This window comes from Dipodomys spectabilis, unplaced genomic scaffold, assembly GCF_019054845.1.
Source record: "Dipodomys spectabilis isolate Male_0828 unplaced genomic scaffold, ASM1905484v1 ptg000136l, whole genome shotgun sequence".
In the NCBI taxonomy this organism is placed as follows: Eukaryota; Metazoa; Chordata; class Mammalia; order Rodentia; family Heteromyidae; genus Dipodomys; species Dipodomys spectabilis.
This window is the reverse complement of record NW_024870813.1, coordinates 10,846,625-10,872,035: the sequence shown is the minus strand read 5'-3', so window position 1 is coordinate 10,872,035 and position 25,411 is coordinate 10,846,625. Positions and strand designations below refer to the sequence as shown.

Genomic DNA, 25,411 nt, shown 5'->3' with positions numbered 1-25,411 from the left:
AAGCTACCTCATTAGCTGCATTACATTTCACAAGGATTCACTGCTAAAGCAGTGGTGGAGCAAGACTAAATAGTGAGATATAATGTCGCTTAAATAATTTCAACCCTATCACATGTAGATTATCATTATGCAAATTAACTTCCTAAAGGTTGTACTTAACAGTTGTTAGGAACTGATTAATTTAAATCCTGCTTATATGAACTTACCACTAGAATCCTTATTTTTCTATCTCTACCTCTGGCTCTCTCTTTTCTTTTAGATAACATAAAATATATATAAATTTTATGAAACAAAATATTGATTATTAGCTTTAATTTCCAGGCTTTGATTCTGTTTTCCTAACAGAAGAATTATGCTCTCAAGACTCAAAATTCCATGAAGTGGTTGTTGGCCAAATTAAGATAATAGTCAAGACTATGTTTTTATCTGTGCAATATCCATCCTTCAATTAATTGTTAGAAAACACTGACTCCAATATGAACCTGGGTTAATTGACACAGAATTAACTGAGTTTATGAGTCTTTTATGACTATGGTATTTAATTGAGCCAGAACTATGTAGAATGTCTTGTACAACAACTTGAAATACTACATGATAGTAATTTTCTCTTCTTTTCTTTTTTTTTTTTTTTGTAATTTTCTTAAATTGTAATGTGCCGGGCGCTGGTGGCTCACACCTGTAATCCTAGCTACTCAGGAGGCTGAGATCTGAGGATTGCGGTTCAAAGCCAGCCTGGGCAGAAAGTCCGCGAGACTCTTATCTCCAATAAACCGCTAGAAAACCAGAAGTGGTGCTGTGGCTCAAGCGATAGAGCGCTTGCCTTGCGCTGAAGAGTGCAGGGACCAAGCCCAGAGTTCAAGCCCTACGACCGACCCAAAAAAAAAAAAAATGTAATGTGACTAGAACTAGGATATAGAACCCTTCCTTATTTGCATGCTAAAGATTGTCTAACATTTAGAGAAGCTGTGAGCATTACTTAGATAATACTGGTAAGCTTACTTGGAACTCTTGAAAGGTGTGTCAAAAACAAAAAGAAGAAAAAAAGATATGGAACTGTAACTTAAATATATTAAAGGTAGATTCATTACCGAGCAACAAAGTAAACACACATGTATTGTCTATGTTGTAGGAGTTGATGAGCCCTAAATAGAGCTTTGTTTCATAAAGGAAGACAGTGAGCATATAAGTATTCCCTCAAGATCCTATGCAAGAACTACTTCAGCAGGAAAGCCTCAGGATACTCGATTACTTAATTTTGGGCGAGTTGCTTTTTTTTTTCCATATTCTAGTCATATAGAATTAATTCATCTACAAAAAGGATTTTGGTTTCTTTCCTCTTTTTCTTTCCAAACTAGAATTGATATATAGAACAAAATGTAATCAAATTCACAAACCAAACATTTGATCAAAATGCTCACTCGGGCTGGGAATATAGCTTAGTGGTAGAGTGCTTGCCTAGCATGCAGGAAGCCCTAGGTTCAATTCCTCAGTACCACATAAACAGAAAAAGCTGTAGTTAGTGCTGTGGCTCATGCGGTAGCCTTGACCAAAAGAAGCTCAGGGACAGTGCCTAGACCCTGAGTTCAAGCCACAGGATGAATATTAAAATAAAAAGTAGGGCTGGGAAGGTGGCTCAGTGGTAGAGCACTTGCCTTGCATGCATGAGGCCCTGGGTTCGATTCCTCAGCACCACAAAAGCAGGGGAAAAAAAGCCAGAAGTGGCACTGTGGTTCAAGTGGTAGAGTGCTAGCCTTGAGTGCTAGAAGAGCTGAGGGACAGTGCCCAGGCCCAGAGTTCAGGCCCCATGACCGGACCTCCCCCTCCCCCCCCCCCCAAAAAAAAAAAAGCCAGATGCCACTGACTCACACCTGTAATTCTAGCTACTCAGGAGGCTAAGATCTGAGAATTGCAATTCAAAGCCAGCCCACGCAGGAAAGTCCGTGAGACTCTTATCTCCAATTAACCACCAGAAAACTGGAAGTCGCTCTTTAGCTCAAGTGGTAGAGCGCTAGCCTTGAGCTGAAGAGCTCAGGGACAGTGCCCAAGCCCAGAATTCAAACCCTATAACCAAAAAAGAAGAAGAAAGCTCAAACATAAATTCTTCATAGATAAAACTCTATAAAACATAAATTTGTATCTTGTCAGTTTACTATATTACCATAAAGATTATTTTAGGCTGGGAAGGTAGCTCAGTGGTAGAGTGCTTGCCTTGCATGCATGAGGCCCTGGGTTCGATTCCTCAGTCCCACATAAACAGAAAGAACTGGAAGAGGCGCTGTGGCTCAAGTGGTAGAGTGCTAGCCTTGAGCTGAAGAGCTGAGGGACAGTGTATAGGCCCCAGAGCTTAGGCCCCATGACTGACAAAAAAAAAAAAAAAAAAGATTATTTTAGTTATATAGCTTTTCACAGATACTTAGAAATATAAAATGTTTTATAACAAATGATCTATGGTACCAATATAATATTTGTTTAAATGGTTCGGTAGACCTGACTACTTCATATTGCTACTTCTTCCTTGAGCTCCTTGCTTTGAATACTCCTAGTTTACATTCAATCTTAGCAACAAACTATGTTTTCTAATATTTTATTAGTTCTTACTGCTTTCAGAATTGTTTCTTTTTGCCATAAATCTGCCATCATTGATTAAAGCACATAGGCAAAGTAGTGATTACAATCACATACCATATTACCTCCTGACATAACAGAACTGCTCTGTCAAAGATGTTGACAGTGATGTGTTAGATTGGGTAAAGAGTATAGTATCTTGAAGTTTCCCTTTATGGATTCCCAAAAACATTCCAAGCATGACAGAATATATATGAGCCATGAGTAGAATTGCCTCAGGAAAGCATTGTTAATAAACAATAGAACACTCTCTTGAGAAAATTCAGTGATTTTTATAATGCCCCGAAAGTTTAGTTCATTAGGTAACAATAAGAAAGCATAGATTTGGAACTTAGTGTTCTTAAAAAATAAAACAAAAACAAACCACTTCACAGTTTTCTATCTATGAAGTGCGTAAATACTCTGAAATCTAATGTGAGAAACTAGATAAAAATCTATTTTATCTCTACCAGCTTAATATTGCCTATAAATTGAGAACAAAACTGGGGAAAGAGGGCTGGGAAGGTAGCTCAGTGGTAGAACGCTTGCCTTGCATGCCTGAGGCCATGGGTTCGATTCCTCAGCACCACATAATCAAAAAAAGCCGGAACTGGTGCTGTGGCTCAAGTGGTAGAGCGCTAGCCTTGAGCTGAAGAGCTGAGGGACAGTGCCCAGGCCCAGAGTTCAAGCCTCAGGACTGGACCCAAAAACAAACAAACAAACAAAAAAAAAAGCTGGGAAAAAAGAGAAATGATTAAAAGAAAGGAAAGGTGCTTTTTGTCTTCTCACTAGCACTGTTGCCCTACCTCATTCTCTATTATAAATCCCAAAGCCAGTGAGCACTACCACTAGTGATCTTTCTGCTGATGAACGAGTACAGATGCCTCTGAAAGTAAGTGTTTATTCATCAGAAAATCGCCACAGAGACATTGTTTTTGATTCTTAGCTTCTCTGCAACCTTTAGATAATCTGTCATTCTTTTTTTAAATGAATCTTTAATATTTCAAATGAATTTGGCAATTTTCAATGAGAAGCAGCTGTTTAAAAGGGACCTGGAGAAAGATAAAAACTAGATCTGAGCAGAGAAAAAAGCAGAAGAGAAGATACACATATATATATATACACAAATATATATATATATATATATGACGTTAAATTACATAGTGCTTGATTTAAATGACAGACCTGCTAAGAATTTTAAATGACAGTTCTTGGGGTAAAAAGTTTCACAGCCTCCCATTATTCTAGAAAATCAGTTCAGACTGCAGTATGTGTTTAAATCTACCTTGAGTGGAACCAATTAAAGGTTACTTAATTTAGAACCTAAATAAAAATAAATACTTAAAAGTATTTTTCATTACGAAGCCATTTAAAATCTATTGGAAATTAATTTAAACTAAATAAAATGAAGAAGATAACCTCAAATCTAAATATAAGATGATATCCATAGTTGCATTGTCTGCAACAGAGTATATGCCAAATGATAAAGAGAAATCATATCTTCTCTGTTGAATCATTTATTCAGCATTACTCCAGTTTTTAATTTTCTTGTTGTACAAGGCTTAGATATACAATACTTCTGTCTGGGGCTGGGAATGTAGCTTAGTGGTAGAGTACTTGCCTAGCATGCATGAAGCCCTGGTTTTGATTCCTCAGCACCACATAAACAGAAAAGGCCGGAAGTAGTGCTGTGGTTTAAGTGGTAGAGTGCTAGCCTTGAGCAAAAGCTCAGGGACAGCATTCAGGTCCTGAGTTCAAGCACCAGAACTGGCCAACAACAACAACAAAAATTTCTGTCTTGCTTCTCTAACAGCCTCTGGCTCTGTTCAATCCTAGGCTTGTAGTTTTTCTGTGACCAAGGAAGATTTTTATCATCTTCTTATTGAATTTAGAATTGAAAATTCTGAAAATTTCTCTAAAAGAGTATAGAATTATGTTATATAATACTGCATTCATTATCCAAATGTGGCCATTTAAATTAAGGTTAACTAAAATTAAATAAAGTTGGGGCTTAGAAAGTGGCTCAGTGGTAGAGTGCTTGCCTCACATGCATGAGACCCTGGGTTCGATTCCTCAGCATACCACATAAGCAGAAAAGGCCGGAAGTGGCACTGTGGCTCAAGTGGTAGAGCACTAGCCTTGAGCTGAAAAGTTTAGGGACAGCACCCAGGCCCAGAGTTCAGACCTCATGACCAACCCAAAAAAATAAATAAATAAAGTTGGAAAATTAAAGCCAAGTGTTGTAAAGTCTAGCTACTCTAGAAGCTGAGGCAGAAAGCTCCATAGAGGTACTTGATAGAGGCCATACTCAACTGTTAAAATATAATCCTTCATATGGCCTGTCCATCTTCCAAATGCTCTGTAGTCTGTATAGCTCATGACTACTTTATTGGACAGTGGGAGTGTCAAGCATGTTATCATCTCAGAAAGTTCCATTAAACTCGACTAATAGAAAGTCTGCAGAGCATATTCAAGAGGTATGGTTTCTCCAAATAATTCTCTAAGGTGGTTGTAAGATTCCTATGTTGTATTCACATAAAGAGACTGAAATGAACAGTTATTCAGTTTCTGAAAATAAAAACTAAGGTACTGCTGCTAAGAAAGTGGACTAATACTTTCATAGGTGCCTGGTATCTCCTGGCACCTATAAAAACAAGGACAGTTTACAGACAAATTAAGACGGCTGAAGCCCTGGGTTCAATTCCTCAGTACCACATACACAGAAAAAGCGAAAAGTAGCACTCACGTGGTAGAGCGCTAGCCTTGAGCACAGAGAGGCTCAGAGACAGCACAGTCCCTGAGTTCAAGCCCCAAGGTTAGCAAAAAAAAAAAAAAAGATTAAGAAACAATGAGATTGATCTTATCATTCTCCTCATTTATCATTTATTATATATATTTACTGAGAACTTATTGTGTGCTTCACACACTCTGATAGACCTTGACAACCAGAAAGAATTGACCAGTGTTATGAAGGAAATAGAGATATAATGGCCATGGAATGATTCTCTGCAAAAGTAAAACCTGAAAAATGAGTATCTAGCAATGACAGAAAAAACTGAACAATCAAATGGAAACAAATTACAAAGAAAGGGAACAAGAGCACAAAGGCTTCTAAAGAAGAAAGAGCATAATGTACTATTAGCTCTGGGAACTGAAAAGGCCAATGTGGTCATATTGGAGTGGGTGGGGAGAGGCACCATGGGAATCAGACTAGTGATGGAAACAGGGCATAGCACCATAACTGTTACAGAAGTTTCTGTTTACAGAACAAAAAGAAAATAATAATGTGAAGCAATGTGTAGAAACACCACAACTGGAATTCTGTAAAAGTGGATTTATTGGGACAGGATTGCTTAACAATTTGCTATCACCAGCTAGTTAAAAATGGAATGAGGAAGCCAGTGCCAGTAGCTCAAGCCTCTAATCCTAGCTACTTAGAAGGCTGAGATCTGAGGATCAGGGTTCAAAGCCATCCCCAGCAGGAAAGTCTTTGAGTCCCTTCAATTATCCACCAACAAGCCAGAAATAGTACTGTGGCTCAAGCTGTTTCTCAACATCAGTCTTCAGCAAAAAGTCTTAGGGACCATGCACAGGCAGGCCCTGATTTCAGGTCTCAGGACTGATAACAAAAAAAAAAAAAAAAGGCAGGGGTTGGGAGTAGGGGAAGAGGAATGAAGAAAAAAAATAAAATAAATGAAGATTTTTATATTTATTCTTTAGGTTAGAAGACAATTCTAAATTTAAAGTGTGTGAATCACCAGTAACAATGAAAGCAAAATTTTACAGTATAAAATTCTTCCCAGTTTATAAAACCTCTTCCAACATTTCCAACATATAGTTAATATATTTAAGCCTTGAGACAGATAGGAAATATATTGTCACAGTCAGCTGATGAAAATGAGGCTGTACTTACTTGTTCAAGGCCACATAGCTAACCAGATGTAGAGTTTCACTCTCCTTTAAGCCTGGTGTCCTTTACTGTAGACTGCTCTGCTTCCTTGATCATGATCTAACATTGTAGAAGAAGAGATTAGACCTCAAAATGACCTTGAAAAATGAGGAATATTTTGACATGAAAAAATTGAAATGTATTGGTATATGCAAGGCAATAATTAGGAAAAAATAGCCAATTTAAATGGAAGATCAGAAATGGCTTGTAAAAATGATTTAGGAGAAGATTCTAAAATTGTGTCAATAACAGTAAAAAGCACATTGGCAGAAATGATAGAAGCATATGGGTAGTATGCAACACTGGTTAAGAGTACTGTAATCCCTGGAGAAAAGACTGAGATGCTAATCCTGGCTCTTCTACTTGTATTTATGGCTTTAAACAAAGTACTTAATCTCTGTAACTTAATTTCTTCACATGTAAAATGAGATAAGCAATAGTACCTACTACCTTTAGGTAATGAATACTTTAGAGTTACAAGCATGGTTCTTAATTCTTTTTGTCTATAAAATAAGGATAATTGGCCTGGCGCTGGTAGCTCTTGCCTATAATCCTAGCTGCTCAAGTGGCTGAGATCTTAGGGTCAAAGTTTAAAGTTAGCCTGGACAGGAAAGTCCATATGACTCATCTCAGTGTGGCTCAAGTGGTAGCAAGTGGTAGAGCGCTGGCCTTGAGCACAGAGAGGCTCAGGGATAGAGCCCAAGCCCTGAGTCCCAGGACTAGCAAAAAAAAAAAAAAAAAAAAAAAAAAGATAACTATATTTCTCTAAGTACTACTACATAGAGAAGCTGAGATTTAATGACCACTTTAGAGTTCCATAATAGCTCATGCTCAGTCAGGTGAGGATCTTCTCCCTCTGCATTTTTCACTTTGCTTGTGTGATATTCTAATTGAATTCTCATTAGTCAAAACTCTTGAGCTCTTTGTAGAGATTATGGGACAACAGAAGGAATGGACATTCATAGAGATTTTAAAAATAAGCCAAGCAGAAAATACAGCATTGTACTCTTTCACTTAATCTAGTTTCATTCTTGCAACAATTATTTTTAATTTTTTTTAAAAAAATCTTACTATATGTAGCCCATGCTGGTCTCAAATTTGGAAGCCTTCTATTTTAGCCTTTCAAGTGCTGAGATTACAAGCATGACTACCAGGGCATGGCTGTAAGTTTTTATTTCAAAATTATGTTAGTCTTAGAAAAAAATATGAAAATAGTACAGAAGGGCTGGGAAGGTGGCTCAGTGGTAGAGCGCTTGCCTTGCATGCATGAGGCCTTGGGTTCGATTCCTCAGCACCACATAAGCAAAAAGAAAAAAGCCAGAAGTGGCGCTGTGGCTCAAGTGGTAGAGCACTAGCTTTGAGCTGAAGAGCTGAGGGACAGCGCCCAGGCCCAGAGTTCAGGCCCACGACCGCCCCCCCCCCCCCCCAAAAAAAAAAAAAGAAAATAGTACAGAAATTTCCATATTCCTTTTATATACCTTCACCTAATGTTAATGTCTTATATAACCATATTATAATGAATTAACATTCGCACATTGCCAAAAACTAATTACCTAAGTTTATTTCTTTTTTTCCCCCCGCCTTCTGCCAATACTGGAGCTTGAACTCAGGGCCTGATTCTGGCCCTGAGCTTCTTTGCTTAAGGCTAATGTCTACCACTTGAGCCACAGCTCTACTAATGGCTTCCCCCCGATTTCAGTGGTTAGTTGGGTATGAGTCTCATGTTTTTTTCCTGCTTCATCTGCTTCAAACCATAATCCTCAGATCTTAGCCTCCTGAGTAGCTAGGATTCCAGATGTGAGCTATCAGCACCCAGCTTCAGTTTTCCTCTTAATTTGTATTTTTTTTTTCCAAAATAGAGTCCAGTTTCTACACTACTTACTTTTTCTTTTTGTAGCACTGGGGTTTGAATTCAGGGGCTTGCACTTGCTACTTGAGACTGTTTTGCTTTTGTTTCAACTAAAACCTCACATTTATGCCCATGCCATGATTCTTCTGTTTGTGTTTTCCATGTAGCTAAAATGTTAGATATATGCCACCACACTCATCTCTTTCATTGGTAAAATGGAGTCTCTTAAACTTCTTTGTGTGTGTGCTCTGGCCCAGGAGCTTAAATGCTGGTTCCTTGTCACTGTCCCTGAGCTTTTGTGATCAAGGCTAGTACTCTACCTCTTGAGCCACACCTCCACTTCTAGGGTTTTGGTGGTTAATTAGAGATGATTCTCATGGATTTTTCTGCCCAGCCGGTCTTCTAAGCAAACCTTCAGATCTTCAGCCTCCTGTGTATCTAGGATGACAGGTATGAGCTACTAGCACTCAGCCTTCTGAACTTTTTTGCCCTGACTCGCCTTGAACCACAATCCTCCTGATTTCTACTTCCATGTACCTAGAACTACTGGCTTCCACTATTATATGGGTTCAGATTGCATTTACTTATCTTGTGCCCTTAGTCTTTTTCAGTCCATGACATTTTCTCACTCTCAGGACCTTGACTCATTTTGGTTTTTTTCCTGTTACTACTGGAGCTCCTTTGGCTTTGTAACTAGTAATAATAGTTTTGGGGAACTGTATAAATACCCTACTTTGTTCACAGTTTTTTTGTGTGCCAGTCCTGGGGCTTGAACTCAGGATCTGGGCACTGTTCCTGAGCTGCTTTGGCTCAAGGCTAACATTCTATAACTTGAGCCACAATGCCACTTCTCGCTTTTTCTGTTTCTGTGGTGCTGAGAAATCAAACCCAGGGCTTCATGCATGCTAAGCAAGCACTCTACTGCTAAGCCACATTCCCAGCCCTGTTCACAAATTTTAACATCACATAATTGACCAATGATAAAGATGATGTCTGTCAGTTTTCTATACTATAATAAGTATCTTAAAGAAGATTGGAGCTAGAAATTGGACCATACGTATGCCAAGCCTGTGCTCTACCACAGAGCTATACAACATCTTTTATCAAATATATTCTTACTTTTATCAATTAAAATAGACCCTTAGAGAGTTTATTTACCTGCTCAAGGTCATACAAATAATAAATCTAGGGTCTATCATATTCTAAACTTCCTTGTAATTTCATCATTCTGGTAAGATGTGTGAGATTTATCTATGAGAGAAAAGAATCTAAGAAAAGGGAAAATATCTTAGAACTTAAAATATTTAGCTATGAGAAGATAAAAAGTAAGCTTTTGGGAAAAGGTTTTAGGTTGTTTGTTTTTGGTCAGTCGTGGGGCCTGAACTCTGGGCCTGGGCACTGTCCCTCAGCTCTTCAGCTCAAGGCTAGCACCCTACGACTTGAGCCACAGTGTCACTCAGCTTTTTCTGCTTATATGTTGCTGAGGAATCGAACCCAGGACTTCATACATACAAGATAAGCACTTTTAGCACTGAGCCACCTGCCCAGCTCTGTCACAACTTCTTAAATATAGAAGCTTCTATATTTTTTGCAGTCATTTATGATAAGCCTTATGACTCCTGCTCTGTTGCTTATATATTTCTCTGGTACAGCTTTGTGAAACACAGTGATATAACAAGCTATCAACAACATTCAATCCATAGGAGTTTTACAGACATAATTTATTTTTATTTTTATTTTTTGTCAGTCATGAGGCTTGAACTCTGGGCCTGGGTGCTGTCCCTCAGCTCTTCAGCTCAAGGCGAGCGCTCTACCACTTGAGCCACAGCTCAACTTCCAATTTTCTGGTGGTTTATTGGAGATAAGAGTTCCAAGGACTTTCCTGCCTGGGCTGGCTTTGAACCACAATACCCATATCTCAGCCTCCTGAGTAGCTAAGATTATAGGTCTGAGCCACCAGTGCCCAGGCATGAGCTACCAGTGCCCGGCTCATACATAGATTTTTAAGTTACCTAAGATGGTTGAATTGTTTTATTTATGTGTTTATTTACTTAGTGATTTATTTACTTATTTGTTTTATTTCTGAGACATAGTCTTGCTAGGGAATCCAGGCTGGGTTCAAACTGTGATCCTTCTGTCATAGCCTCCCCAGTGCTAAGAATACAAGTTTGTGCCTCCATGCCAGGCTCTAAAACTTGCCTTTAACTCAAGAATTAAATTCGAGTATTTGTGGTATAAAGTATTTGTGGAATAAAGCCTGTGTGCTATGAAAAATAGTACCAGGGGTTTGAGAGTTAATTTGTAATTTTGTTGTTATTGTTGTGGGGCTTGAACTCAGGGCATGGGCACTGTCCTTTTGCTCAAGGCTAGTGCTCTACCACTTTGAGCCACAGAAGCACTTCTGGTTTTCTGGTGGTTAATTGGAAATAAGAATCGGGCTGGGAAGTTGGCTCAGTGGTAGAGTGCTTGCCTTGCATGCCTGAGGCCCTGGGTTCGATTCCTCAGTACCACATAAGAAAAAAAAAGCTGGAAGTGGCACTGTGGCTCAAGTGGTAGAGTGCTAGCCTTGAGCTGAAGAGCTGAGGGACAGCGCCCAGGCCCAGAGTTCAGGCCCTACAACTGGACCCAAAAAAAAAAAAAAAATGAGTAAGAATCTCACGGACTTTCCTGCATAGGCTGGCTTTGAACCACGATGCATAGATCTCAACCTCCTAAGTAGCTGGGATTACAGGTGTAAGCCATCTGTACCCACTTTTAATTTGTAATTTTCTAACTTAATCTTTCTTTAAAAAATTAAGTCTTAAAAAAATTAAGTCTTTACATAAGACTTAATTTCTTGCTCTCATTCAGTCCTGTGAAAAATCTGTCAGTATAGCAATTGTACTATTCCTAAACTCAGCCTAATTATATTCTGTAAATCTCTAAAATAATGAACTATTCCTTCTTTAAATTAAATAATTAAAATCTCTTTTTTCTAGACATGTTGGTACATGCCTATAATTCTAGCCCTGAGTATGGAATACAACTATCCTAAGGCCTAATCATATAGGCAGGAGAAATATGAGTTCAAGGTCAGCGTGGGATACATGATGAGATCCTATTTAAGCAAACAATCCTCTCTTTAACTGGAAATTTGTAAATTGACCAGATATTTGCTAAGGTTAAGGAATTATTCCTATTTTTTATTTAAGTAATTAATTTTTTAATTTATTATAATTTTGTGGTTATGTTTAAGTCACTACCTTGCAGAAATAGGTCTCATCTGAAGCAATATTGTTGGAAGTGGCACTGTGGCTGAAGTGGTGAGTCCTAGCCTTGAGCTGAAGAGCTGAGGGACAGTGCCCAGGCCCAGAGTTCAAGCCCCACAACTGACCAAATCAAAAAAAGGAATGAAGCAATATTGTTAACCCACTAATAAAGTTTTATGTTACTCTACTGGTTATAAAAACAAAAAACGTTTTCTTCCTTTCTTTTAATAGACTAAAGACATTAAGGAGATAGCCAGGAAGACACAAGTTCTTCCTAAGGTGAACTTGAAGAGACAGCGAATTGTGATCTTCACCCAAGGGAGTGGTGACACCATAATGGCTACAGGTATGTGTGGGAGCTGTGTGACAAATCCATATTACAAAGACAATCAATCAGGACAAAATTACATTAGGTTTTCCACAGTAATGTACCTTTTACAGTTATTTTAGTAAATATTCCTACTCTATCAAAAATACTTCATTTTTTACTCAGGAGGCTGAGATCTGAGAATTGTGGTTCAAAGCCAGCCTGGGCAGGAAAGTCTATGAAAATCTTATCTCCAGGTAACCACCAGAAGTGGTGCTATGGCTCAAGTAGTAGAGTGCTAGCCTTGAGCAAAAGAAGCTCAGTGACAGTACCCAGGCCAGACTCTGAGTTCAAGCCCCAAGACTGGCAAAAAAAAAACCAATAAACAAAAAACATTTACTTCACTTTTGAATTTTCACAGATTTTATTAGTCCAGAAATGTCTTTCCTTAAATAAAGGAACACATCTTTTAAATATTTGCACTAGCATAGATTCACTTAATCATAAACAAGTAAGTGTAGAAATGTTGTTTACTCAGATTTTTCTTCAAAAAGAAAATCTCATTTCTATTTTTATTCAACCATTCATTTTATAGCATCCATAGAAATTAAACAGGAATTTCATCTAGTAAATAAACATTTAGCTAAAATGATTGATTGTCAACATGATACTACCTACTAAGATGATTTAATATAATTAAATTACCTATCTAAACTCTTTAGATTAAAATCATTTAATGATTTTTGTAAACAGTAACAGTTATAACCTTTGTGCTTGTTCAATTTGTTTATGTTTGTCCAACTTTCTTACTATGGAATTTAATAGGTATCAAAAGTAAGATTCAGAGATTTACTTCAACTTTTATTGAGTGAGGAAGTGGCGCTGTGGCTCAAGCAGTAGAACACTCACCTTGAGCTGAAGAGCGCAAGGACAGAGCCCAAGCCCAGAGTTCAACGAGAGCCCAGAGCCCACGACAGACAAAAAAAAACAAAAATTATTGAGTGAGTGGAGTTGGGGCATCTGTGAAACGAGACTAGTCCTGCTGGGCACAAGTGGCTCACAGCTGTGATCATAGCCACTCAGGAAGCTGAGAGCTCAGGATCATGTTTCAAACCCATTTGGGGCAGGAAAGTTCATGAGACTCTTACCCAGTTAACCACCAAAAAAACCCAGAAGTGGGGCATGGCTCAAAGTGGTAGAGCACTAGTCTTAAGCAAAAAAGAGCTCAGGAACAGCACCTAGGTTCTTGAGTTCAAGCCCTGTGACCAGCCAAAAAAAAATATCAAACTAGTCCTGATAAATTTTTTTTTTTTTTGGTCGGTCGTGAGGCTTGAACTCTGGGCCTGGGCGCTGTCCCTCAGCTCTTCAGCTCAAGGCGAGCACTCTACCACTTGAGCTCAGTGCCACTTCCGGTTTTCTGGTGGTTTATTGGAGATAGGAGTCTCACGGTCTCTCTTGCCCGGGCTGGCTTTGAACCACGATCCTCAGATCTCAGCCTCCTCAGTAGCTAGGATTACAGGCGTGAGCCACCAGCGCCCGGCTAGTCCTGATAAAATTTTTGAAGCTGGACATTGTGCTGTTAAGTCTACTTGTGTATGTGTCTGAAATTTTTCATAATTTCAACTTTCCAAAAACAAAAATAGCCATGCGCTGGTGGCTTATGCCTGCAATCCTAGCCACTCAGGTTGAGATCTTAGGATCTTGATTCAAAGCCAGCCAGGGCAAGAAATTCTGTGAGGTTCTTATCTCCAATTAACCACCAGAAAACCAGAACTGGAGCTATGGCTCAAAGTGGTAGAGCACTAGCAGTTGAGCAAAAGAGCTGATAGACATTACCTAGGTTCAAGCCTCAGGACTGAAACGAAGTAGCTAGTCACACCTGTAATCCTATCTAGTCAGGAGGCTAAGGCCAGCAAGAGCAGAAAAGTTTGAAAGACTCTTATCTCCAAAATAACAAGAAGCCAGGCTGGAAGTGTGGCTCAGGTTGGCTCAAGTGGTAGAGTGACAGCTGAACTAACCCTAGGACCTGAGTTCAAACCCCCAAAGAAGAAAATGGCTCAAGTGGTAGAGTGACAGCTGAACTAACCCTAAGACCTGAGTTCAAACCCGCAAAGAAGAAAAAAAAAATCAGCGGAATGAAGTGATATACCCCTGTAGTCCTCCAGCTAATTAGGAGATGGAGATAGACAGATCACCGTCTGTAACAAGCTGGACTAAAAGCACAAGTACATATTTGAAAAATTAACTAATTAAAAAAGTTTGGAAGTGTGGCTCACATGATTAAGTTCTTTTCTAGAAAGCACAAGACCCTGAGTTCAGACCCACACACATTTTTTTCAAATAAGATTCAGAGTGACTTTCTTAAGATAGATTGCCTTGAATTCTAGGAGGAATTTAACAAAAAGAAGGCAATCCAGTCCAAGAGGATCACTTAAGCAAACGTACCAAGTACCAGATAACTCCTATGTCAGGGAAAGGGATATTGTTAATTTCTTTGAAAGAAACAAAATAAAACAGGAAAGGATATCACTGCATTGATGCAAACTAAATTGCTATCTCCCTATAATGTGTAGTCAATTCCTATCTTAGCAGTTGACAGTTTAAAAAAGTGAAAAACATGCTGACTTCTCAAATAGAAAATAAAATCCTACCTTCAGATTCATAAAATGCTATTTAGCTGCTCTTTGTGGAGATGTTCATTTTAAGGCTTTCTATATTCTAGAAACATGTCACATGAGTATCTTCCTCTTTGTGAATTTGTACAGTTTTCCCAAAGCTGAAAATTAACTTCTTTATGTTGTGATTGGAATTTTAAAAATTTATTTTGTATTAAATCTACTAAACCATTCTTAAGAAAGCTTACAAATGGGACTGTATTTGAGGAAAGACCCTGGTTAATCTTTGCTACCATATGAAAATGAACTCAAATTAGAAGATGCACTATATCTGCAATGCATGATAAATACAAGATGGATAGAGAATCTGTTCAGTGGTGTCAGCTACAAAAGCAAACATGATAAATGTTAATGCAATTTTGAGCCCTGGGATAAGCTATTCAGTGCACAAGCATAGCTGAATCTCTTTGCTATGTTGTTATTCATGGCAGCCAAATAAATGTCAATAATAAAAGAGAATTAAAGATTTTCATTTCCCAGAGGCAGTCCTCTAATACGGCTTGATCTTTCATTTCATTTGTAATTCGTTCTCATGTCAGGATGCAATCATTCGCCAGGCTCTGGGTGTCATGTTAAGTCATTTAATAATGATTAAGAACATAAAAATGCTTGGCCTGTGGGGCAATTCACAGAAGAGATGCCAATTTGTTATTGTTTTCCCTCCTTTCCTCTTGAATATGGATCCAGTTTTTCCCACCTCTAAGCATTAAAGCACTAATGGAAGATAGGAGGGAAAGTGTCCCTTAATTTACCATAACTGACATTCCAGAATGGCACAAGGCAGTGCTAACATACTTATTAAAACACTAATTAGGAGTTATTGTGCCTGAAACCTCACACTGCAGAGTATTTTTAAATGATCACACTGTGAAGTTTGTAGAATGTAGCAATAATGTTAACAAAATCAATTTTGTTGGTATTTTATTCTGGCAACCTATCTCCTTTTGAGATATGATATCTCTAAACCAGTTTCCTTTGTAAATTTAATTCTTCAGATTCTTATTTAAGTTGCCAGGAAGTCTAGTCTTTCCCAGATTTATTGGTCCTCTCTGTCAGATTGTTTTCCATTCAGTTCAAAGAGTCTGTCATATATCAGTCATGGTTTCAGTGCTTACAGACTAATTGAGTTCACAAGACATTTTTTGAGGGAGGATTGGGCATTGAAGAGTATTAACAGTAGCACAGTGGGTAATTCCACTTCTACTTTTATGCCCATTGGAATTGAACACACGAACTTAAACAAATATGTGTGTTTCTGTGTTTCATAGTAGCATTATTCATAGTAGCCAGAAGGTTCAAAACAGGGTTTCCTCAAAATGTTCTAATATTGTACGATTCCACTTATATGAGATATTTTGAAAACTTACAGATACAGAAGTAGAATAGAGGGGAGCCATAAACTGGGATGGAGAGGATTAAGAAGTTATTGTTTGGGGTTGGGAATGTGGCTTAGTGGTAGAGTGTTTGCCTAGCATGCATAAAGCCCTGGGTTCAGTTCCACAGTACCATATAAACAGAAAAGGCCAGAAGCACTGTGGCTCAAGTGGTACAGTGCTAGGCTTGAGCAAAAGAAGCTCAGGAACAGTGCCCAGGCCCTGAGTTCAAGCCCCAATACTGGGAAGAAGAAGGAGGAGGAAGAGAAGAAAGAAGAAGATAGTGTTCGATGATTACAGTATTTCAGTTTGGAAAGATGAAAAAAGTTTAGAGATGGACTATAGTTGATGGTTGAATAGTGCATTTGTATTCCATGACATAGAACGATTTACTTGAGGCTGTTTAAATGGTCATTTTGGAGCTGAAGGCATGGCTCAAATGTTGGAGTACCTGCCTAGCTTATGAGAGGCCCTGAGTTCTAACTCAGAACCAGCCAAAAAGAAAAGGGTAGATTTATATTAGGCCCATTTTACCACACTATAAAAAATAAACCTATTGAAAAAGCAAATAAAAATAAGAGGTATGAATAGTGCAAAAACGAAAAGATACTATTTCTTTTGATCACTTTAATACATGTTGAACAATCTTGTTTAGTGCCATGGAAGCCAAGTCTAGGAACTCATTTAAGTATCTATGAACCTTACAACAACTAATGTTCTTTACCTAGTGTGCAGAAACTACTAATATATTAACACCATCGTATTATAGTGAAATTGTATGTATGTATGTACATATGTAGTATTTTATAGACAGTTTAAATGTTCTTAAGTTCATGTATTAAGTATTTCACTAATAATCAGAAAAGCATTGACTTATTCTGTGACTTCTTTTATTGTAAACTATTGAAAATAATTTCCAAAGTGGTCTTAATGAAATAGGCCCACTGAAGAACACGTTCTAGACTTCCTTTTTAAAATATTTTTATAATCTTTTTTAGGCTATTAGAATTGCAGTTGTGCATAAAAGTGGAAAATATATTAGGTCAATTGTTTTAACTGGAAGCCTTATACTGTCATATCAAACTGAATTTTTGGCAAATCCATCCCTGCCTTCTTAAGAGCAGTTTCCCCTCAATGTGCCAATCACTGTAAGCATTGTGATCAGTCCTCCAGGAGATATATGAGAGTTTAGAATTTAGAGGAAGGAAAATATAGCATTGTATAATGAAAATACAGCATTGAAGTTCCCCTGGTGATACAGCATTGCTATCTGTCCTTACCTCTCACTGTGAGAATCGTTGGATTAAGTGATTTGATGATGTTACCATGCCATATGATTCTGTGGAATGATGGCAACAGAATAACTAAATAACTAAACACTTTTTCAATTTGTCAGGACTTTTTTGTTGGTGGTGGTGGTGAATGCTACCCCTGGGCTCTTTTGATCAAGGCTGGCACTATACCACTTTGAGCCACAGCTCCACTTTCTGGTTTTTTGAGTGGTTAATTGGAGATAAGATTCTCACAGGGCTGAGCACTGGTGGCTCACACTTGCAATCCTAGCTACTCAGGAGGCTGAGACCTGAGGATCTCGGTTCAAAGCCAGCCCAGACAGGAAAATCAGTGAGATTCTTTTTTTTTTTTTTTTTTTGTTGGTTCCTTTCGTGGAGCCTGAACTCTGGGCCTGGGCGCTGTCCCGCAGCTCTTCAGCTCAAGGCTAGCGCTCTACCACTTGAGCCACAGTGCCACTTCCGGCTTTTTTTCCTTTTTGCTTATGTGGTGCTGAAGAATCGAACCCAGGGCCTCATGCATGCGAGGCAAGTGCTCTACCACTGAGCCACCTTCCCAGCCCTAGTGAGATTCTTATCAACAATAAACCATCAGAAAACAAGGAGTGGCACAGTGGTAGAGTGCTAGCCTTGAGCTGAAGAGCTGAGGAACAGCGCTCAGGCCCCATGACTGACCAAAAAAAAAAAAGATTCTCACAGTTCTCACAGGGAGTTTTTCCACTGAGCTGGCTTTGAACCATGATCATCAGATCTCAACCTCCTGAGTAGCTAGGATTGCAGATGTGAGCCATCTGTACCCAGCTTGCTTCCCTTTCTTGATTCATCAAAAAGCATCGAGACTCAATGACTCTATAGATTAAATCACCTCTCACCTTTGAGATGCTTATAACTTTAGATAGTTATATCACTGTACTCTGTGTCATTTCATTATTAGTAAATGGTGGAATCCAAATTACTTATCTTCATGTTTCTGGTTCTTGTTGCTTATCTGCTAGTTAAGTTTTCATGTTCTGTGAAAACACTCATGCTCTCCATTCCTCTGAAAGAAAAGGTCAGTGTGATTTGCAATTCTGGTAGGCATAGAGCACAGAAATTGTGCAATAGAAAATGCAGACTCTAAAGAAAAATAGTCACAACAGTTGGAAGAGTAATGATAGCTCACCATCCCAAGCCTAGTCCTACAAAATATTAACATAAATCATTTTGAAAATACTATCTTTACTGTAGCCAAACCAGTTATAAATGATGATCTTGTTGGCATAGGTTGGCAGCAATAAGGATAGGACAAATTAAGTAGCATTCTCTTTTGGAATGTCTGGGAATGGCATTTATAGAAAAATGTTCTTACCAGGTGAGACTGTAAAGAAAACATGTAAATATCAACGACTGGTTACATTTTTTTTTTTAATATTGTAACAACAAAAGACAGAGTCCTTTAAAATTCTCTAATTAGCCAAGAGGTCAAAAATAATTTGGAATACAATATGGAACTGTCGTATTTCTGACAAAAATAGTATATTTGGAACATCTATGGTTTAATGTCTCAATCCAGAACTATTTGGATAAAGAATTCTCAGCTCTGCCTTTCTATCAGATAGATCATACTACATAAGGCAAAATGGGAGACACTCTTAGTTAGATAGCATTGACTTTTAAGTCATGCTTATTGAGATCGATTATATAATTAAAATTCACAGCATTTTTCCCTAAAAAATATTTTAACAACCACACAGAAACTTGAGAATACTTGAGATACGCATTTAAACATAGAACACCTAAGATCTTTTCTATTGAAATAAATGTTCATACACATCCAGGTTTCAAGGGTTCACATTAATAATCCTTGCCATTTAGGAGACTGAGATCTGAGGATTGAGGTTCAAAGCCAGCTAGGCAAGCAAATCTGTGATACTCTTATTTTCCAATTAACTACCAGAAAAGCTGGATGTGGAACTGTGGCTCAAGTAGTAGAGAGCTTGCCTTGAGCCTAAAAGCTCAGTACCCAGTGCCTAGGCCCTCAGTTCAAGCCCTAGAACCAGCACAATAATAATTATTATTGTTATCATTAACATCACCATAATTTGCATACTCAGTGGCTCAAGTGGTAGAGGGCTAGCCTTGAGCTGAAGAGCTGAGGGACAGTGCCCAGGCCCAGAGTTCAAGCCCCATGACTGACCCCCCCAAAAAAAATACAAAAGAAAAAAACAAGGATAGGTCACACCTGTGATCCCACCTGGAGACAGATAAAAGGATCATGGTCCATGGCCAGACTAGCAAAACTGTTATTGAGACCCTGTCTCAAAAAACAAGCTGGGCTGGGTGATACATAAGTGTAACATAGAAGGTATAGTTCTCCTCCCTCCCTATTTCAATTCTCCTACTTGCAGTTCAAGGCCAGCCATAAAATAACTCAGTACAGTATCTGAAAAAAAAAATCAAGCAAAGAACCCAGGTTCCTTTTATTCATATATATTATTCAGAAACCCAGATCTGGAAGCCGGGCACTGGTGGCTCATGCCTGTAATCCTAGCTACTCGGGAGGCTGAGATCTGAGGATCACGGTTCAAAGCCAGCCCGGGCAGGAGAGACTGTGAGACTCCCATCTCCAATAAACCACCAGAAAACCAGAAGTGGTGCTGTAGCTCAAGTAGTAGAGCGCTCACCTTGAGCTGAAGAGCTGAGGGACAGCGCCCAGGCCCAGAGTTCAAGCCCCACGGCCGACCAAAAAAAAAAAAAAAATGTATTAAAATAAAAAAAAAAAAAAAGAAACCCAGATCTGGGTATTGGATATCCTTTTTGCTCCATGAATATCATTGCTTCTAGACCCTCTCAATAAACATATCTCAGTAGTATGAGTATATATAACAAGCTATGTATAAACCCAATTATATTTATTTCTATATCTGTTTATCTTTAAGCCATTATATACTTTATTCCAATTAAACAACACAAGGTTTATTCTAGCCTTTGCCCTTGCCTTGTTTATAACTTTTTCCTTTACATTAAAATTTCTGGCTCTATTATCTAAAATGTATTTACTATTTGTTCCATCTTGAATTTGTTCTAAATTGTAAACTCATACCCCTATGAAAAATATATTTAGGGTAGTATATGTTTACAGTTATTTTTTCCATAGCCATACAATGTACAGTCAAAAACACTTTATCCAGAATAATTTAGTAGTTCCTTTATTCCATCTACCTTAATGTGGTTATATTATTCATTTGTATGTGAAAGTACCTCCATTAGCGTATGTATTCAGATTGGATTTTTTTCAACAAACAAAAATCACTCATCAAATAGTGATGTTGGCCAATACATCAGGTCTAGTAATCATGACCGTAGTTAGGATATAGATGTTATATTTTTCAGACCCAGATTTCTAAAGGGTTATACTCTCATCAGCATATGGAATGGTTCCACATCTTTACCCACATTTTCTTCTATCATTTAAAAAATTTAGCCAGTTTGATGAGTATGTAATGTGATTGTACCTCAGGATTTTCATTGGAATTTTCTGATGTGTAATGTAGCAGAGCACCTTTTCGTCTAGATACCTCTTTTGTGATATTTGTTCTGAAATCTTATGCCTATATTGAGTTGATCTTATTGTTATAGTGTGCAATTAAATCTTTTGTGAGATAAATATATTGAAGAGATTTACCAGTCTGTGGCTTGCTTTTTCACTTTCTTCCTGGGTATCTTTTTTATTTTTCAAGACAGGATCTCCCTCTGTAGTCCAGGCTGGCCTTGAACTTTCCTCAGCTTTCCAAATGCTAGTATTACCAAGTTTTTAGTCACTATGCTTTCTCTGTGACCTTGCTGTTTTTGACAGAATTAGAATTTGAACTGAAGACTTTGTGCTCAGTTAGCATATTTGCTTAGCTGGTATTCTACCTGTTAAGTCCATTTGTTCTCCGGTGCAGTTCAACTGCGAAGTTCCTTTTTTGATTTTTTGTTTGGAAAATCTACTGATGAAAGTAAGATCCTGAAGTAACCTTCTGTTATTATATCTGGACTTATCTATCCCTTTATGTCCAGTAGTGTTTGTTTTGTGAAATTAAGTGAGCCAACAACTAATACATTTAAATATTCAATTGTCATATATTCCCTATATTATTAATATACAGTGAGCCTCTTTACCACTCTGTATCTTGCCTCAGTCAACCTGGTTAGAGGTGAGTATAGCTACTCATACTAGCTTCCAAGTTTTGTTTTCTTGTAATATCATTCTCCATCCTTTCACTTTCTATACATGTGGCTTTGCCAGTTGAGGTGTTCTTTAAAATGACAAATTAAGATCATTTATATTTAGGATTATTATTGAAAGATTATTTTTTTAGGTAAATGCTCAATCATGTCTACTTATTTATATAGCATATAAGTATATTAATGCTTCTCTTTTCTATGTTCGAGCCACTGCTAGCCCTACCAACTTTGCATTCTGTGCACCAGGCAGGTTCCCAGTCTAATGTCCAGTCTAAGAGTTGTCCCTTGTGTGTCCAGAGTTGAGAAAATCAACAGAGCATGGATTATGCACTGGAGTGGGGAAACCCAAGGAATTGGACACGGACCTGGAGACCTAGTGCTTTCAGATCACCATCAGGACAAGGAGAAAGCTTGTGGTTGTAGTTTTAGGTTCTCTTCTTTGGATAGAACTAGGATTAGTGTTTCAAACTCCTTCCTGTTTCAGTATGCTATTTAATTCTTGTCTCCATATTTTTGATCCCTGATACTCTTTTTTTTTTTTTTTTTTTTTGGTCATGGGCCGGGGTGCTGTACCTAAGCTCTTCAGCTCTAGGATTACAGATGTGAGTCACTGGTGCCCAGCTGATTCCTGATATTCTTCATGTCTTTGTCTCCTTGGAATGTTGTCTCTTCTTGGTTATCTTAATCTCCTCATTCAAGGGGTCACATGGATGAAACTTCTAATTCATCATATTAACCCTGGAACTCCCAGCCATTTTTTTAAATCCCCATATTAAGTAGCAGTTAAAATTAGAAAAATGTTTCCATTTCCAGTAGATATACCTAGTTTGGGGGTGGTCAAGAAAGGATGCCAGTTGCCAGTGGATCATGCTTGTAATCCTACTGCTCCGGAGGCTGGGATCTGAAGATAATGGTTCAAAACCAGCCTTGGTAGAAAATTCCCTGAGACTATTACCTTCAATTAACCAGAATAAAGCCGGAAGTCAAGGTACCTCTCAAGTGGTATAACACCAGCCTTGAGTGAAAAAGCCAAATGAGAATGTGAGACCCTGAGTTCAAGGCCCAGTACTGGCATATCAAGAAGGAAAATACAATAAACAAAATAAGATAAAAAAGGAAAGATACACTACCTAAAATTTGGAACAACAAAAATGTGTTTGCTAGGTAGTCTATAGTGGCATATAGTCTATGTAATGGCATATAGTGCCATTACATTCAAAAGTTCAAACTTATTTTCTATTATATTTTTATTATCTGTAAGTGGTTGTACATGTCAGTTTATAAGTATAATGCATATTGATCAGTATCATAGCTTTGATTATTCTCCCCCAACCCAACCCCTCAAAATGATCTTTGTTTTCTGGTCTTGAGGCTTGAACTCAGGGTCTGAGTGCTGTCCCTGAGCCTCTTTCCTGCCCCAACTGGCCTTCCTGCCCCAACTGGCTTCAAACCATCACTCTTAGATCTCAGCCTCCTGAGTAGCTAGAATTATAGGTGTGAACCATTGGCACTCAGCTCAAAACAAATTTTATTTTTAAAAAATTTTAGTTGGTTGTATGTCCCTCTCCCATGATATAACCCCTGCTTTCACTATATATGATGTTGGTATATGTGGAAGGGAAGGGAAAAAACAAATCGTTAAAACAGGAATACAGGAGGACCCATTGCAACAATGAGATGTACAAGTTGTTATGTTGAAAGACGAACTTTACAACTTTGGTGGGGGGGTTAGGGTGGGGGGGAGGTTACGAAGAAATGGGAAGGGGAAACAAAGGAGGAGGCTACAATGCTTGATAAGAAATGCACTCATTATCTTGCCCATGTAATTGTAACCCCTCTGTACAGTATTTTCACAATAAAAATAAATAAATAAATTATTGGAAAAAAAATTTTAGCTGGGTACCTGTGGCTCACACCTGTAATCCTTGCTACTCAGGAGGCTGAGATCTGAGGATCACAGTTCAAAACCAGCCTGGACAGGAAAATCCATGAGATTCTTATCTCCAATTAACGACCAGAAAACCAGAAGTGGCTCTGTGGCTCAAGTGGTAGAACACTTGCCTTGAGCTGAATTGCTTAAGGATAGCACCCAGGCCTAGAGTTTAAGCCCAACTGACTCCCACAAAAAAATTACTTTGAATTTTCTATGGAATATTGTCCCTTCGTTTTAGTAAAGGAATTACTTTAATTCATCTTACATACTGTGAATGTTACTGAAACTTCTGTATCTAGGTCCTAAGGAAGATTGGATGAGAAACAGTGGATGGAAGCCAAAAGAACAATGGCTCATTTCCTGGAAGTTACATGGATTCTTCACCCGGTTCATATTACTGTCTGTCCTGTTCTTATATTTAAATATGCCCATGAGTTGTGGAATATAAACAGTGACAGTTGGTTTACCATTTTATTTCAACTATAATTTAGAAATTGGTATGAGTATTTTAAAGGATCAATATTGCTATGATCAAATAAGTAGTATTTTTGCAGTTGGCTAATCTGGGATCTGTTAAAAGATTTAAGCCTTGAACCTTTTAGTAAATCATAAATACTAAAGCATTTTAGGGCCTTAACTTTTAGCAGCTTAGAGAATTGGCACATGAAGAAATCAAAATACCTTTTTTTTAATGGCCTCAGGTTTGTAGATTTCTCTTGATATTACTCTGTATACTCAATTTTTTTATAAGGTATGTTTTAAGTACATAGAACTATTTAGGTGAAAAAGGAAAATCATTTTCTTTAACTAGACTATTGGCTGCAGTATACCTTTAAAAGCCTACTTTTGGTATTTGAGCATATGAAGTAGATCATAATGGGAATGACAGTAAGATCTCAGCTCAGCATGCCAGTTGTGTTAGCTTATCTATAAAGCAGAAAGGTATTTGTCACCATGGCAGTCCTGACATTTAATCTGGATCTGTTTGCAACTCAACCTTCCATTTACTACTTTGTATTTGGTAGTTTCAATTCAGCTTCAAAATATAGCCAACTTTTTCCTTCTAGTTATTTTATATTTTGCCTTTACATTTTTTTTTTTTTTTTGGTCAGCCATGGCGCTTGAACTCTGGGCCTGGTTCACAAACCAATGCTTTGAGAAATGAAATTATATCAAGTTTTCTTGATATACTGACATAATGTCAGATTTGCTGTATCTAGAACATCTTATCTCAGTACCTGCCTCACCTAGGGTTCTAAGGCTGCTGACCTATCCTTCCCTTACTTTCCTATTTAGTTGAACTACCATGTCCCCTTCCTGAACTACTTATCTAATTCCAGTGCATACAACAGCCTCCCCAAGTGTACATTGAACACCGATTAGATATTATGTGACCTTAGAGTAGTAGATGAAAAATGGAAAAAGGTTTTTCCTAGGATATAATCAGTGCCATTCAGAGAGGTCTATTAAATAAAAAGATCTATATTGGTCTTCTAAAAAGAAAAGTTATGCCGGGCACTGGTGGCTCACACCTGTAATCCTAGCTGGTAAGGAGGCTGAGATCTGAGGTTGGCCATTCAAGGCCAGTCTGGGCAGGAAAATCCATGAGACTCTTATCTCCAATTAACCCAGGCCCAGAGTTCAAGCCCCACGACAGACAAATAAATAAATAAGAAGAAGAAGAAAAGTTACAAAAGCTGACAAGCACTGAAATGCCTAATGAATACTTTGGGGTTGGAGCAGTCTAGTTGTAACCAAACAATGGTGGGTTTTTTAATTTTTTTTTTTGAGTTGTTGATATTTGTTTTGGTCTCTTGCAGTACTGGGATTTGAACTCAGAACCTAGTGCTTGCTAGGCAGGGGCTCTACCACTGAACCACAGCACCAATCTTAGAGCAGTATAATTTTGAAGGTAAGTAGTAGAATTTTAGGGGTGATAATCAGAGTTCAGTATAAGGAACATAAACTTGTCCCA

General features: G+C 38.1%; 1 protein-coding gene across 2 annotated transcripts in view; it reads left to right on the top strand.

The window, feature by feature from the left end:
- Adk (adenosine kinase) overlaps window positions 1-25,411 on the top strand; it is a 411,200-nt gene that overhangs the window by 313,828 nt on the left and 71,961 nt on the right. For both annotated transcript variants that reach the window (XM_042690120.1, XM_042690121.1), the window contains exon 9: window positions 11,882-11,996. In XM_042690120.1, coding sequence (XP_042546054.1) covers window positions 11,882-11,996 — 115 coding nt within the window. The remainder of the gene's footprint in view (window positions 1-11,881; window positions 11,997-25,411) is intronic.